Genomic DNA, 13,848 nt, shown 5'->3' on the forward strand with positions numbered 1-13,848 from the left:
GGATACTAAAACACACTATTCAGTTCCTAGGCATGTGGGGCCTAACTCTCCCTTGACTGAGCAGGAGTGGTGCTGCCAAGCTGTGTATACAAGGGTTAACTCACTTGGGAGAAACCCAAAAGGAATGCTAAGGGATCAAGACATGACATGCTGCCCATTGTTTGTAGCTCCAGGATCAAAATATACAATTATACATGCCAAATAAATTCTAAACCTGTAAGGTAGGAGAAAAGGGGTGGCTCTGAGTACAGGTGCCAGAAGCATTAAATAACCTTCTCAGACAAGGTGCACCACTGTTGTCTTGAATGCTGTAGGGTCCCCCAGTCTGGCATTTTCCCTCATGCCAGACAATGTGCATTCACTGCAGGAGTCTCTGTTAAGCCTCTGTCTCCCAGACCTACTGGCTCCTGGTGCCCAACCTCTACACAGAGGTGCCTTTGTGCGTGTAATTACCTTTCCCTGTATTAGAAATAGTCTGTTTAGAGATGTGTTTGCAGGTACAGCTAAAATAAGCAGGAATTAGCATGCAAAAAAGACCTGCCCTGGCCCTGACTTCTTTATCAGCAACCATCCTTAAGAACGGGTTTTTCCCCTTTAGTTGACTGGGCAGGTGTGGTCCCTTCCAAGATGTAATACTTGAAGGGGGTGGGGGGGTGACTTTGGAGATAGAAAAGAGACCGTACCTCTGTGCATGTGTAAGATAAAAATCCTCTTATGTTCTACCTTGGGACAGTTTATGTCAGAGCTGCCAGAGTAAACTCGGGGGGGCGGGGGGTGTGTGTGATTTCATCAACTAGAAAATTGATTAAAGTTCCCTTGGGCTTTGAACAGTGTCCACATTAAAAAAAAAAAAAAAAAAAAAAGAGGCATGAAAAGCAAACAGTGTCTTCACCGTGGTGGTAGTATAGCCAGATTCTCTAAGGCTATCTAACTGACCTGTGTTGATTGCTGACTACTGAGTTGAGTCTACATAAGGCATGCCCTTAAGGAACCCTATCATAAAATGATGGAAGACTATTAAACCAGTACAGAACTGAAACAAAGCCAGAGCCGATGATTAAATAAGATTTCAGCTTGGGTTCCAGATGTTTTATGTATAGTTCTTCCTGCCTGGTGGTGGCATACCTGAGTATACATATTACAGTGTGCAAGGACCAGGTTCAAATGTGATGGCAGAGGAGGACCTAGTGGGGGTTGAATTGTCATGTGGAAAATTGAGAAATGTTATGCATGTACAAACTATTGTATTTTATTGTCAACTGTGAACCATTAATCCCCCAATGAATAAATTTAGAAAAACAAGGTCCCGGGGACAGGTGGTGGTGCACCTGGTTGAGCGCACATGTTACAGTGCGCAAGGACCTGGGTTTGAGCCCCCAGTCCCCACCTGCAGGGGGGGAAGCTTCACGAGTGGTCAAGCAGGGCTGCAGGTATCTCTCTGTCTCTCTTTATCACCCCCCTCTCAACTTCTGGCTTTCTCTACCCAATAAATAAATAAATATAACAAAAAAAAAACTAAAAAAAAAGAGAAAAGAAAAACAAGGTCCAGGTTCAAGACTTTGCCCCACCTGCAGCAGGAAGCTTTACAAGTGGTGTCTCTCTCCCTCTGCCTCTCAGCCTCCCTTTTTCCTCTCAGTCTCTGTCTGAAACAAAATATCAAAAAGAAAAAAATATTAAGTACATATAGTTATTCTCTTAGATGGCCTTTTATTGTTTCTGTTATTATGGAATTTGTGTATTACGATAAAAAAAAACTGAAAAAAGTGCTTTAATTAATATTAAGAACTAGGTGATTGCATTCTGCATTTACTAAACTTCCCTAGTTGATTTTACTGTATTTAGGAAGGAAATTCAGAACCTCGTCTGGGGACGAGGCTGTTTAGAGAACCATGAGAACAATTTAAAACAGGAAAATGTGGGGCTTTTCTTACGGAGCCTAGGACATTGAAAGATATGTTTTGATTGGTATACACTTTTTAATTTATTAATCTTAATAGCCAAAGTAACTGTGTTGCTGAACTGATTATAACCCCCTTGTACAGCATTATTACAAAGTTGCCTGTTCAGAATGGAAAAATTCATGGGGCAAGTAGCGTTTAAGTCAAGCAGGTTTATGTTTTGATATAGGCCTTAGAGAATGGATGTTTACCACAAAGGGGAGGATTTATCAAGGAATCTGGGAGAGAAGTGTTTTCACCTTTGCAACTTTGAAAGCCTTTTTCACATCCTGCCTTCCTTTTCATTGTGCCCCAGCCACAGGTCAGGCATTGCCTGAGGCAGCCTTACAAATTGGCACCTGCCTTTGTGCCTTAGACCTGAAGGAAATGGTGGGGAAAGGAGGCCAGGGAAATTTAATAAGCCTGGGCCGTTTTCTCCAACCTTTTGCAAAGCTAGTTTTCCTTGGAAATTGGGCTTTGATACCTGGGGTGTGAGTGATTTGCTGTGGGGAGATGCCTGAGCAGGTGCTAGGCTGTGGGAACCATGCAAGCGTCAGAAAGTCAGAAAGACACAGATTTCCTGTCCTCACTCTTAACATTTCTTCTACAGTTGACACTTCATACAGGATTTATTTCCCCATTTATTCTAAACTCCTAACTCCCCCAGCCCCCTGAAGAAAGCAATCAAAAGGTTTTTCTTGACAGCTGAGGAGGTAGTGAGCTTGATTTTTCTCTGTGCTCATCAGACTGCTAAGCAGTGGCGGAGAGGGAGGGCTGTACCCAGGTGTTCATACTTCATTCACTGGAAATTTTAGTTTTTAAATGTTTTCACCTGTTGGGGAGGCTGGCCCGCCTCTGTGAACCACTGATGGTCACTGTTAAACAAGTGGTCTTTCTACCTTGTGTTTTCGTATTTTTCCTCACTTATTAATAATCAGAAACTTCAGCCCTCTTGATGTTTGCTTTAGTTTGTATAAATGATTTGGCCATACAGTCTGATACTTGGTAGGAAAATGCAAAACAGTCCTAGCCATTTTTCCATTAGTGTTAGATGGTACCATTCTTCGATCTCAGAATTGTTGCTTGTTTGTTTCTTTTGATCAAGCCATTTATCTTCTCAATCATCTGGGCCTGTTTTCAGAACCCATAAGGCACATATCCCTATTTTCATGCTAGTACATGATTTATTGGGTTGTCAAAAAAGTGATTACTTGGTGGTCAGGCAGTAGCACAGCGGGTTAAATGCATGTGGTGCAAAGCGCAAGGACGGGGTAAGGATCCCAGTTCGAGCTCCCGGCTCCCCACCTGCAGGGGAGTCGCTTCACAGGCGGTGCAGCAGGTATGCAGGTGTCTTTCTGTCTCCCTCTCTGTCTTCCCCTCCTCTTTCCATTTCTCTCTGCCCTATCCAACAACGACATCAGCAACAACAACAATAATAACTACAACAACAGTAAAACAACAAGGGCAACAAAAGGGAAAATAATAATTTTTTTTTTCCTTCCAGGATTATTGCTGGGCTCGGTGCCTTCACCATGAATCCACCGCTCCTGGAGGCCATTTTTCCCCCTTTTGTTGCCCTTGTTGTTGTAGCCTCGTTGTGGTTATTATTATTACCATTGTTGATGTTGTTCGTTGTTGGATAGGTCAGAGAGAAATGGAGAGAGGGGGACAGAAAGATAGAAGCAGACCTACTTCACCACCCGTGCAGCGACTCCCCTGCAGGTAGGGAGCCGGGAGCTCGAACCGGGATCCTTACGCTGGTCCTTGCCCTTAACCCACTGCACCACCGCCCGACCCCCCCCAAAAAAAAAAATTTTTTTTAAGCCATTACTTCTATGAAAAAAATACTCCGTAACTTTTCTGATAACCCAATATTACTGTGATTTCAGGGAAGAAAAGAGAGTTCCTTCTTGGAAAAACCCGTATCTGAACTGAAAAGAAATTATAGAAGTATAAGATTACATATATATATATATATATATATATATAGTTTCATATGTGTGTTATGTCAATACAGCTCATTGCACCCACAAATTCCTATTTTGCTTTTAAAAAAAATCAGTGCAATTTCTTATAGAAAACTATAACAAATAAACCATTTTTTCTTCTTTTTGTGGTGTTGAGATCTTCTTTATACATAATTTAATTATCCCTGAGCTGATTTTTTTTTTCATTCAGATAAAGAGTGAGAGAGCCCTGGGTTCAAACCAAGGCCACCTGCATGTTAAGGCATGCACCCTAGCCAGTATGCTATCTCTCTGGCCCTTTATTCTCTTTTAAAGGTTTACTTATTGTGTGGTAGGGAGGGGGCCACCAGACACCACTCAGCTCTGGCAATATTGTCACCATGAACATAACCTTGGCCCCAAATGATACTCAAAGTTTTTGTTATATATTTTCTATATATATATATATATATATATATATATATATATTCCCTTTTGTTGCCCTTGTTTCTTTTTTTTATTGTTGTAGTTATTATTGTTGTTGTTGTTGGATAGGACAGAGAGAAATGGAGAGAGGAGGAGAAGACAGAAAGGGGGAGAGAAAGATAGACACCTGCAGACCTGCTTCACCGCCTGTGAAGCGACTCCCCTGTAGGTGGGAAGCGGGGGGCTCAAACCAGGATCCTTCCACTGGTCCTTGTGCTTCGCACCAGGTGCGCTTAACCCGCTGAGCTACCACCCGGCTCCCTGTTACATATTTTCTGAATAGTCAGACAACAGTTCCTGTTCAGTGGTTCCTTACACTGAAAAGAGAAAACACTGATACAAACAGATACAAATATGTAAGGGTAGCTCAGAGAATGTCTCCTAGTGAAAAATATCTCAGTGAAAAGGGCAACATGGGGGTTAATGAAGAGGTTGATGTTCCTAGCTAAGCAATCATCAAAGAAGATTCAAAATGATAGCTATAGTTTTATTGATAGATGAATGAAACAGTGAGTAGCTTAACTTCCTTGGTCATACTGATCAGGGAGAGAAAAATAGGAAGTGAAATCATTACAAAATTTTGAGAAGGGAAAGAATACTGATCAGAATTAACAGGACACCAAAGACCAAAAGAGATAGTAGAATTTTTGAAACAACAAATAGAAAGGAAATCTTAAACAACACCACACCACCTTCCCCCCCCCAAAAAAAAAAAAATATATATATATATATATATAAAATCACACTTCATGAATTTATGGAGAAACAGCATAATTCAAAACTACACAAGCACAGTTCTAATGGTGGTGTTACTTACTGCTGAAGACTATTATCCAAAATATGTACAATGTTTTCAGTGGTTGTCTCTGGCTAGTGAAAAATCAATAGAATTTTAAATCTTGTTTTCTATATTGTCTATGAAAACCATTAAATATTTTATAACTTAAGGAAAACACATTAAAAGGAAAGTATTCCCAGCCCCCCACCACATAAATAAATAAGTAAAAGAGGTGAGCCTATCTAGAGTTCAGCTGTAAATTGTAGTTTTAGGAGATATGGTTTACGTTAAAAAATTATTAGTAGATCTGGGGGGGAAAATAAGAGTTGTAAAATGGGGGACTGTAATAGCCTAAATATCATACTCTGGGTTGGTTTATTTATATAGTCAGTAAGATGGCAATAATTTGACTATATTGAGGGAGTCAGTTACAAGGAAGATCTGAGTGATAATGATTTGAGTTGGATATTTGGTATCTAATTTGAATATCCTCTGGACAATCTGCCTATGGACAAATAACAGAATTTACAGGAAGATTTGGAGGCAAGGAAGAAAAGTTAGAGAAACAAACAGGCAGTAGTATTAACCCATACACAGTTATCACTTGGATTTATAACATTTTAGAAATCATAAGCAAAGAATTGTATGCTACATTGGCATTACCCTGTCCTTTTTCTTTTTTTTTTTTTATTTTTTTTATTTAAGAAAGGATTAATTAACAAAACCATAGGGTAGGAGGGGTACAACTCCAAACAATTCCCACCGCCCAATCTCCATATCCCATCCCCTCCCCCGATAGCTTTCCCATTCTCTATCCCTCTGGGAGCATGGACCCAGGGTCATTGAGGGTTGCAGAAGGTAGAAGGTCTGGCTTCTGTAATTGCTTCCTCGCTGAACATGGGCGTTGACTGGTCGGTCCATACTCCTAGTCTGCCTCTCTCTTTCCCTAGTAGGATGGGTCTCTGGGGAAGCTGAGCTCCAGGACACATTGGTGGTGTCTTCAATCCAGGGAAGTCTGGCCGGCATCCTGATGACACCTGGAACCTGGTGACTGAAAAGAGAGTTAACATACGAAGCCAAACAAATTGTTGAGCAATCATGGACCCAAAGCTTGGAAAAGTGGAGAGGAAGTATTAGGGAGGTACTCACTGCAAACTCTAGTATACTTCTGCTTTCTTACTTTGGTGCCATACTCCAAACTCAGTCAATTTCTGCTTTGCGTTTCTACTTCTTCTTTTTTTTTTTTTACATGCATAACATTCCCCAGATTCCCATTTAGCAATACAACCCCCACTATTTCATTCATCATTTTTCATGGACCTGTATTCTCCCCACCCACCCACCCACCCCAGAGTCTTTTACTTTGGTGTAATACTCCAATTCCATTTCAGGTTCGACTTGTGTTTTCTTTTCTAATCTTGTTTTTCAACTTCGGCCTGAGAGTGAGATCATCCCATATTCATCCTTCTGTTTCTGACTTATTTCACTCAACATGATTTTTTCAAGGTCCATCCAAGATCGGCTGAAAACGGTGAAGTCACCATTTTTTACAGCTGAGTAGTATTCCATTGTGTATATATACCACAACTTGCTCAGCCACTCATCTGTTGTTGGACACCTGGGTTGCTTCCAGGTTTTGGCTATTACAAATTGTGCTGCCAAGAACATATGTGTACACAGATCTTTTTGGATGGATGTGTTGGGTTCCTTAGGATATATCCCCAGGAGATGAATTGCAGGGTCATAGGGTAGGTCCATTTCTAGCCTTCTGAGAGTTCTCCAGACTGTTCTCCACAGAGGTTGGACCAATTGACATTCCCACCAGCAGTGCAGGAGGGTTCCTTTGACCCCACATCCTCTCCAGCATTTGCTGCTGTTACCTTTTCTGATGTGTGACATTCTCACAGGAGTGAAGTGATATCTCATTGTTGTCTTGATTTGCATTTCTCTGACAATCAGAGACTTGGAGCATTTTTTCATGTGTTTCTCGGCCTTTTGGATCTCTTCTGTGGTGAATATTCTGTCCAATTCCTCCCCCCATTTTTGGATGGGGTTATTTGTTGTCTTGATGTTGAGTCTGGTAAGCTCTTTATATATGTTGGTTATTAAACTCTTATCTGATGTATGGCATGTAAAGATCTTCTCCCATTCTGTGAGGGGTCTCTTGATTTGGGTAGTGGTTTCTTTTGCTGTGAAGAAGCTTTTTAATTTGATGTAGTCCCATAGGTTTATACTTGCCTTAGTCTTCCTTGTAATTGGATTCGTTTCATTGAAAATGTCTTTAAAATTTATGCGGAAAAAAGTTCTTCCAATATTTTCCTCTAAGTATCTGATAGTTTCTGGTCTAACATCCAAGTCCTTGATCCACTTGGAATTTACTTTTGTATTTGGTGAAATACAGTGATTAAGCTTCATTCTTCTGCATGTTTCAACCCATTGTTTCCAACACCATTTGTTGAAGAGACTCTGCTTTCCCCATGTAATAGTCTGGGCCCCTTTGTCAAAGATTAGATGTCCATAGGTGTGGGGCCTCATTTCTGGGCTCTCAATTCTATTCCACTGGTCAGTGTGTCTGTTCATCTTCCAGTACCAAGCAGTTTTGATGACAATGGCCCTATAATATAGTTTGAGATCTGGCAGTGTGATGCCTCCGGTTCTGTTCTTTTTTCTCAAGATTGTTTTGGCAATTCTAGGTCTTTTCTGGTTCCAGATAAACATTTGTAGCATTTGTTCTATTCTCCTAAAAAATGTGCTTGGGATCTTGATGGGGATAGCATTAAATTTGTAGATGGCTCTGGGTAATATATTCATTTTGATGATGTTAATTCTTCCAGCCCATGAGCATGGAATATCTTTCCACTTCTTTGTGTCTTTTTCAATTTCTTTGAGTAGTGACTCATAATTTTCAGTATACAAGTCTTTCACTTCTTTGGTTAGGTTTATTCCTAGATATTTTATTGTTTTTGTTGCTATAGAAAAAGGAACTGATTTCTGGATTTCAAAAAGATTGTTCATCATGACCAAGTGGGGTTTATCCCAGGCATGCAAGGTTGGTTTAATATACGTAAATCAATCAATGTGATCCACCACATCAACAAAAGCAAGACCAAAAACCACATGGTCATATCAATAGATGCAGAGAAAGCCTTTGACAAAATACAACATCCCTTTATGATCAAAACACTACAAAAAATAGGAATAGATGGAAAATTCCTGAAGATAGTGGAGTCTATATATAGCAAACCTACAGCCAACATCATACTCAATGGTGAAAAACTGGAAGCATTTCCCCTCAGATCAGGTACTAGACAGGGCTGCCCACTATCACCATTACTATTCAACATAGTGTTGGAAGTTCTTGCCATAGCAATCAGGCAGGAGCAAGGAATTAAAGGCATACAGATTGGAAGAGAAGAAGTCAAACTCTCCTTATTTGCAGATGACATGATAGTATACATGGAAAAACCTAAGGAATCTAGCAAGAAGCTTTTGGAAATCATCAGGCAATACAGTTATGTGTCAGGCTATAAAATTAACATTCAAAAGTCAGTGGCATTCCTCTGTGCAAACACTAAGTTAGAAGAAATTGAAACCCTGTCCTTTTTCAACTTGAGAAAATAACTAATTCAAGAGACCTAGGTTTTAGATCCATATCTGGCACAGCTTCCACAGATGTTCCTTGTATAAGTTAACAACATGGCCATTAGAACATGTGCAATTGATAGATTAACTGAAATAAAGAATTTGGGTGTGTTGGATTTGGTGGTAGTTCTTTACAGACAGGCATTTAAAGAGTTTGGGGCAGACCAGATACAGGAGTGTGGACTCACTGGCAGTATTTGAAATAGGCCTTTTAAAATATCTATACTCAGAATAAAAAGAAAAGGTGTCAACACATCTGAGGGCAGGTTGACTGAGGGGTAGCCAAACTGGCAGAATCCAGATTCCAAGCATTTCTCCTTGTTGGAAGGATGGGCCAGACTAGGATTAAAGTTGATGGGATTAAATAAATCATGTTTATGTTACTTGCTCTATGCAACTATTTAAGTTAGAGTAGACTAGGTTAATAACTGTTCATATGAAAAAGACAAGGTTTTTGTTAACCACAAGCTCAGTGTGAGTCAAGAATATAGTAATGGTGTCAGAAAAGCAAAGACTAAAGTAGCAGATGTATAGTGGTAAGGAATTTTGACAGATTAGAGCCCAGTGTTGAACAAAACAGCAAAAATCCAGTGTCACCAGGCCTCAGTAAATGTCACCGGGCTTGACTAGATCTGTTGGATTTGGAAGGAGTCATTATTTTCATTGAAGAATCACTAAATATAGAAAGTTTTAGGTATTATAAACCTGTGAGAGAAATGGTATTAAATCTTTGAGTGCTGAAAAGCAGTGACTTCCCATTTAACATACCTAAAACATTATGTTTTATATATCACATTATGGTTTTCATTATAATGTGATAATCATATTTCTGTGCATCTATCAGTTCTCAAGGCCTCCCCATGTGGTGTCAGAAATTTATGAAAGCTTTGTTCTGTTTACTAGTTTTTCTTAAATATGACGGAGTTATATATTTTAGTGCTTTAGTGTAGGTATTCATCAATTTTTGCATACATTTGGGAAGTTATGGTTCAGTATTTAAATATTAGGCTATCCATCCCTGTAAAGGTATTCTAAACTGTTTTACTTATATGTAATTTGGGAGGGGAAGTTTAATACTTTAACCAGACTTATATATAATATGAAAAGTAAAATCTTTCCCTGACACCTGTTATAACTGATTTGTTTTCTACTGTGTAACTGAAGATAAATCTTAAATACTACTCATCTTTGGAGAATAGATTCTTCTTGAAATGTTATCAGTTAAGTACTTAAGAGAATGTCACAGCCACATTTTCAAAAATATCTTAATAGAAATCTTGAGACCTACCTCTTTCTCCTCATACTACACAACAACATTATTTTTAAAACGAAATTCAGTTTTATTACCTGCACAATTGGGGTTTGTTGGGTTTTATTTTTTCTGTCCTTCTTTCAGCCTGTGTACAAATTCTGTCTTCTCCAGGAATATTTTGTTCTGAGGTAAGTTCCCAAGAAGCTTGATCTTCTCAATGGGATATGTGTTTCATATGGTTTTTCTTCTTTTCCAAACTTGCAGGGTGCCAAAGCGTGCTTTCTGCGGGACATTCCTTTCTCAGCCATCTACTTCCCCTGCTATGCACATGTAAAGGCTTCCTTTGCAAATGAAGATGGCCAGATTAGCCCGGGAAGCCTGCTCTTAGCTGGTGCCATAGCTGGTGAGTACCCTTCACTAAACTTTAGTACTGCTCTCCTTGTCTTTGCATATAGGATTATTTGTTTGTTTATTGCTTGTAGTTTTTGACAGGGTACATATGTAGTAATTCAGTAGATTGCCTTGAATAGCTGCTGAATAGAAAGGGAGTAAATCTTACATTTAGCAGACAACTTAAATTGTCAGACAACTCTAAATTTCTTAACTCCAGAAAAGACTCATTAGGGTGGGGATTATACAGAAACTCTCATGCCTGAGGCTTCAAAGTCCCAGATTCAGTCCCCTACACCACTATAAGCCAGAGCTGAGCAGTGTTCTGGTAAAAACAAAACAAAATAAAATAAAAGAGAATAAAAGAGAATAAAAAAAGGAAAATTAAAAGAAAAGGCTTACTAAACAATGGTGAGGGTGGGTGGTTGTATACCTGGTAGAGTGCACACATTACCATATTGAAGACCCAGTTCAAGGCCTCTGTCCCTGCCTACAGGTAGAAGCCCTAGGAGTAGTACTACAGGTCTCTCTCTCTCACTCTCTCTCTCTCTCCCCCCCACCCCCATTTCTTGTCTTCTATCAAAAGAAAAGAAAGAGGGGAGGAGTCGGGCAGTAGCACAGTGGGTTAAGTGCACATGGCGCAAAGCGCAAGGACTGGTATAAGAATCCCAGTTCGATCCCTTGGCTCCCCACCTGCAGGGGAGTCGCTTCACAAGCTGTGAAGCAGGTCTACAGGTGTCTTTCTCTCCTCCTCTGTGTCTTCCCCTCCTCCCTCCATTTCTCTGTATCCTATCTAACAACAATAACAATAATAAAAAAGAACAACAAGAGGGAAAATAAGTAAATAATTAAAAAAAAGAATGTTTAAGAATTAAAAAAAAAAAAGAGAGGTGAAGGAATTGTCCACTAGAAACATTGATGAAATTGTACAGGCACTGAGCCCCCACTGATAACCCTAGTAGCAAAATTTAAATAATTTTTTTTTAATTTGAGTTTTGTGATAGTGTTAGGTTCCAGTTCAAATTCCACATAATTTCATGACAATGAAAATTGTTTAGATGGAGTATTCAGAAGTTGGTGAATGCTTATTGCTTAAAGATGTTGAAATAACATAGTACACAAAAGCTTGTCTGAAATGTTGTAAAGCAAAAATTGACTGAAACACATTAGATACCTGATAAAAACCTGACTATGTATGTTAATGGAATCCCAGAGAGGGCTGTCACTCTCCATTTTTTATTTTCAGTGATAAATTCAAAATACCAATAGGATAAAACATATTGAACATGACTTCTTTATCCTATGCAGATCTCTAAAGGATAGTTGATTAGTTCTATAGTACGAGTCATTTTGTTCTCTGGAGCAATCTGGATTATCTCTCCAGGTGGTGAGAAACATTTACTGAGTTAAGAAACCCTATGGCCATCATGAGGAGTCTGGGTCCTAACAGTTTAGTTACAGGTGTTCTCATTACAGATGTTCTCATCTGATTTGCGGCTTGAATCTCATGAAAAAAAACTCATGCTTTGAGAAGTTGTTTATCTTTGTAGGTCCCTATCCTGCCTATAGCCTGGGGAGCCCCTGGAGGCAGGAACGCACGGAACTCTTCTCTATTCTTAGTTAATTATTTTTCTTCAAAAGCAGTTTTGATGCTAGTGATGCTGGTATTTTAGGCAGAGATGTCCCTTACTCTGAGTGCTCAGGGACCCTAGTCATGTGAGCAGCAATGAATCTACTTGTCTTCTCTCAAGATGTCATGATTTCAAAGCTCAGGCTCTGTAACTGCACAATGTCACTGGTCAATGGTCTTTTTCCTTTTTTAGATAGAGGGAGAGAGACAGTGAAAACTTTTTTCCAATAAATTTCAGTACTTGCTATTGTGAAAAAAAATTGTGCTTAGAGACTTTAATTTCTGTGATGATTTTCTTTGGAGAAATAGATTCTCTAATGCGAGTTAACTGGTACAGGTGTTGTTTTCTAGCATTGCAACATTATTCTTGAAAGCCGGAAGTACTTTATATCTCCATGGTGCTGTCCTAGTAGTTTTCCAGATACTATCTGTATTAATGATTACCTTAAAACTTACCAGATAATACAATAGACATTTATTATCTCACTATTTCTGTAGGTCAGGAGCAACTTATGTGGAGGGTCTGTGCTTCCGTAATAATAGCGAGATTACAGTTAAATTGTCAGATAGGTTTCTGGAAGATTTGACTAGAATTGGAGAGCTCACTTTTTCTTTCTTTCTTTTTTAATTTAAGAAAGGAGACATTAACAAAACCGTAGGATAAGAGGGGTACAGCTCCACACAATTCCCACCACCCAATCTCCATATCCCATCCCCTCCCCTGATAGCTTCCCCATTCTCTATCCCTCTGGGAGTATGGGCCCAGGGTCGTTGTGGGTTGCAGAGGGTAGAAGGTCTGGCTTCTGTAATTGCTTCCCCGCTGAACATGGGCGTTGACTGGTCGGTCCATACTCCCAGTCTGCCTCTCTCTTTCCCTAGGAGGGTGGGTCTCTGGGGGAAGCTGAGCTCCAGGACACATTGGTGGGGTCGTCTGTCCAGGGAGGTCTGATGGCATCATGCTGGCATCCAGAACCTAGTGGCTGAAAAGAGAGTTAACATATAAAGCCAAACAAATTGTTGAATGACTTGTTAAAATTCGGCGGCTCCAGCTGGCCGGGCTAGCTTCACGGGCGGGTAACAGAGACGACCAGAGACATACGGCTAGGCAGGGAAGCTGTATTTCTTTATTCAGGAACAATGATTCATAAACTAAGACAAACTAATCACCAAACAGAACTCTGCCGTCTCTTTGCAGCGGCGCAAGCACTCTCTCTAACTCTGCCACTCTGGAACTCTGTCGGGGTTCCTTTGGGCGGGGCCAAGCGGGCCCGCGAAATTAGCAGGACTGATCCAATTTTCTTGGCGGGGGAGATCTAGAACAACCCAATGTAAAGCATACAATAAATGACCATGGACCTAAAGACTGGAATAGTGCAGATGAAGTGTTGGGAGGTATTCCCTGCAGGCTCTTGTGTACTTCTGCTTTCAGGTATATATTTTTCCCTACTTTATGGGCACGTGTGAACATATGCTCTGTCTTAGGGGACCTGGACTATATCTAGGTTTGGGAACTTTACTGGGGAGTGGAACACCTGGAATGGAATTAGACAATACTATAAAAGGAAAGGTCTCACCTGAGTGATGAAGCTGAAGGGTTGTCATTCCACACCTGAAGTCTCTGGACACAGTCTGAAGTGAAGCATGCTGGGGTGGCACTCATTGTGTTGATTGGGTTGCGATCCACGGATGCAATATTATTTGATTTGGATTGAGAGAAGCATGCAAGAAAGTGGGCCCCACCCTAAGGTTCCAGGACTGGGAGAAATATAGGCTCTATAGTAGAAATG

At 40.1% G+C, this 13,848-nt stretch overlaps 1 protein-coding gene across 3 annotated transcripts in view; it reads left to right on the plus strand.

Annotated features, from left to right (window-relative positions):
* SLC25A13 (solute carrier family 25 member 13) overlaps positions 1-13,848 on the plus strand; it is a 221,104-nt gene that overhangs the window by 198,899 nt on the left and 8,357 nt on the right. For all 3 annotated transcript variants that reach the window (XM_007532058.3, XM_060196194.1, XM_060196193.1), the window contains one exon: positions 10,306-10,444. In XM_007532058.3, the coding sequence (XP_007532120.2) occupies positions 10,306-10,444 (139 nt within the window). The remainder of the gene's footprint in view (positions 1-10,305; positions 10,445-13,848) is intronic.

This window comes from Erinaceus europaeus, chromosome 8 (assembly GCF_950295315.1).
Source record: "Erinaceus europaeus chromosome 8, mEriEur2.1, whole genome shotgun sequence".
Lineage (NCBI taxonomy): Eukaryota > Metazoa > Chordata > Mammalia > Eulipotyphla > Erinaceidae > Erinaceus > Erinaceus europaeus.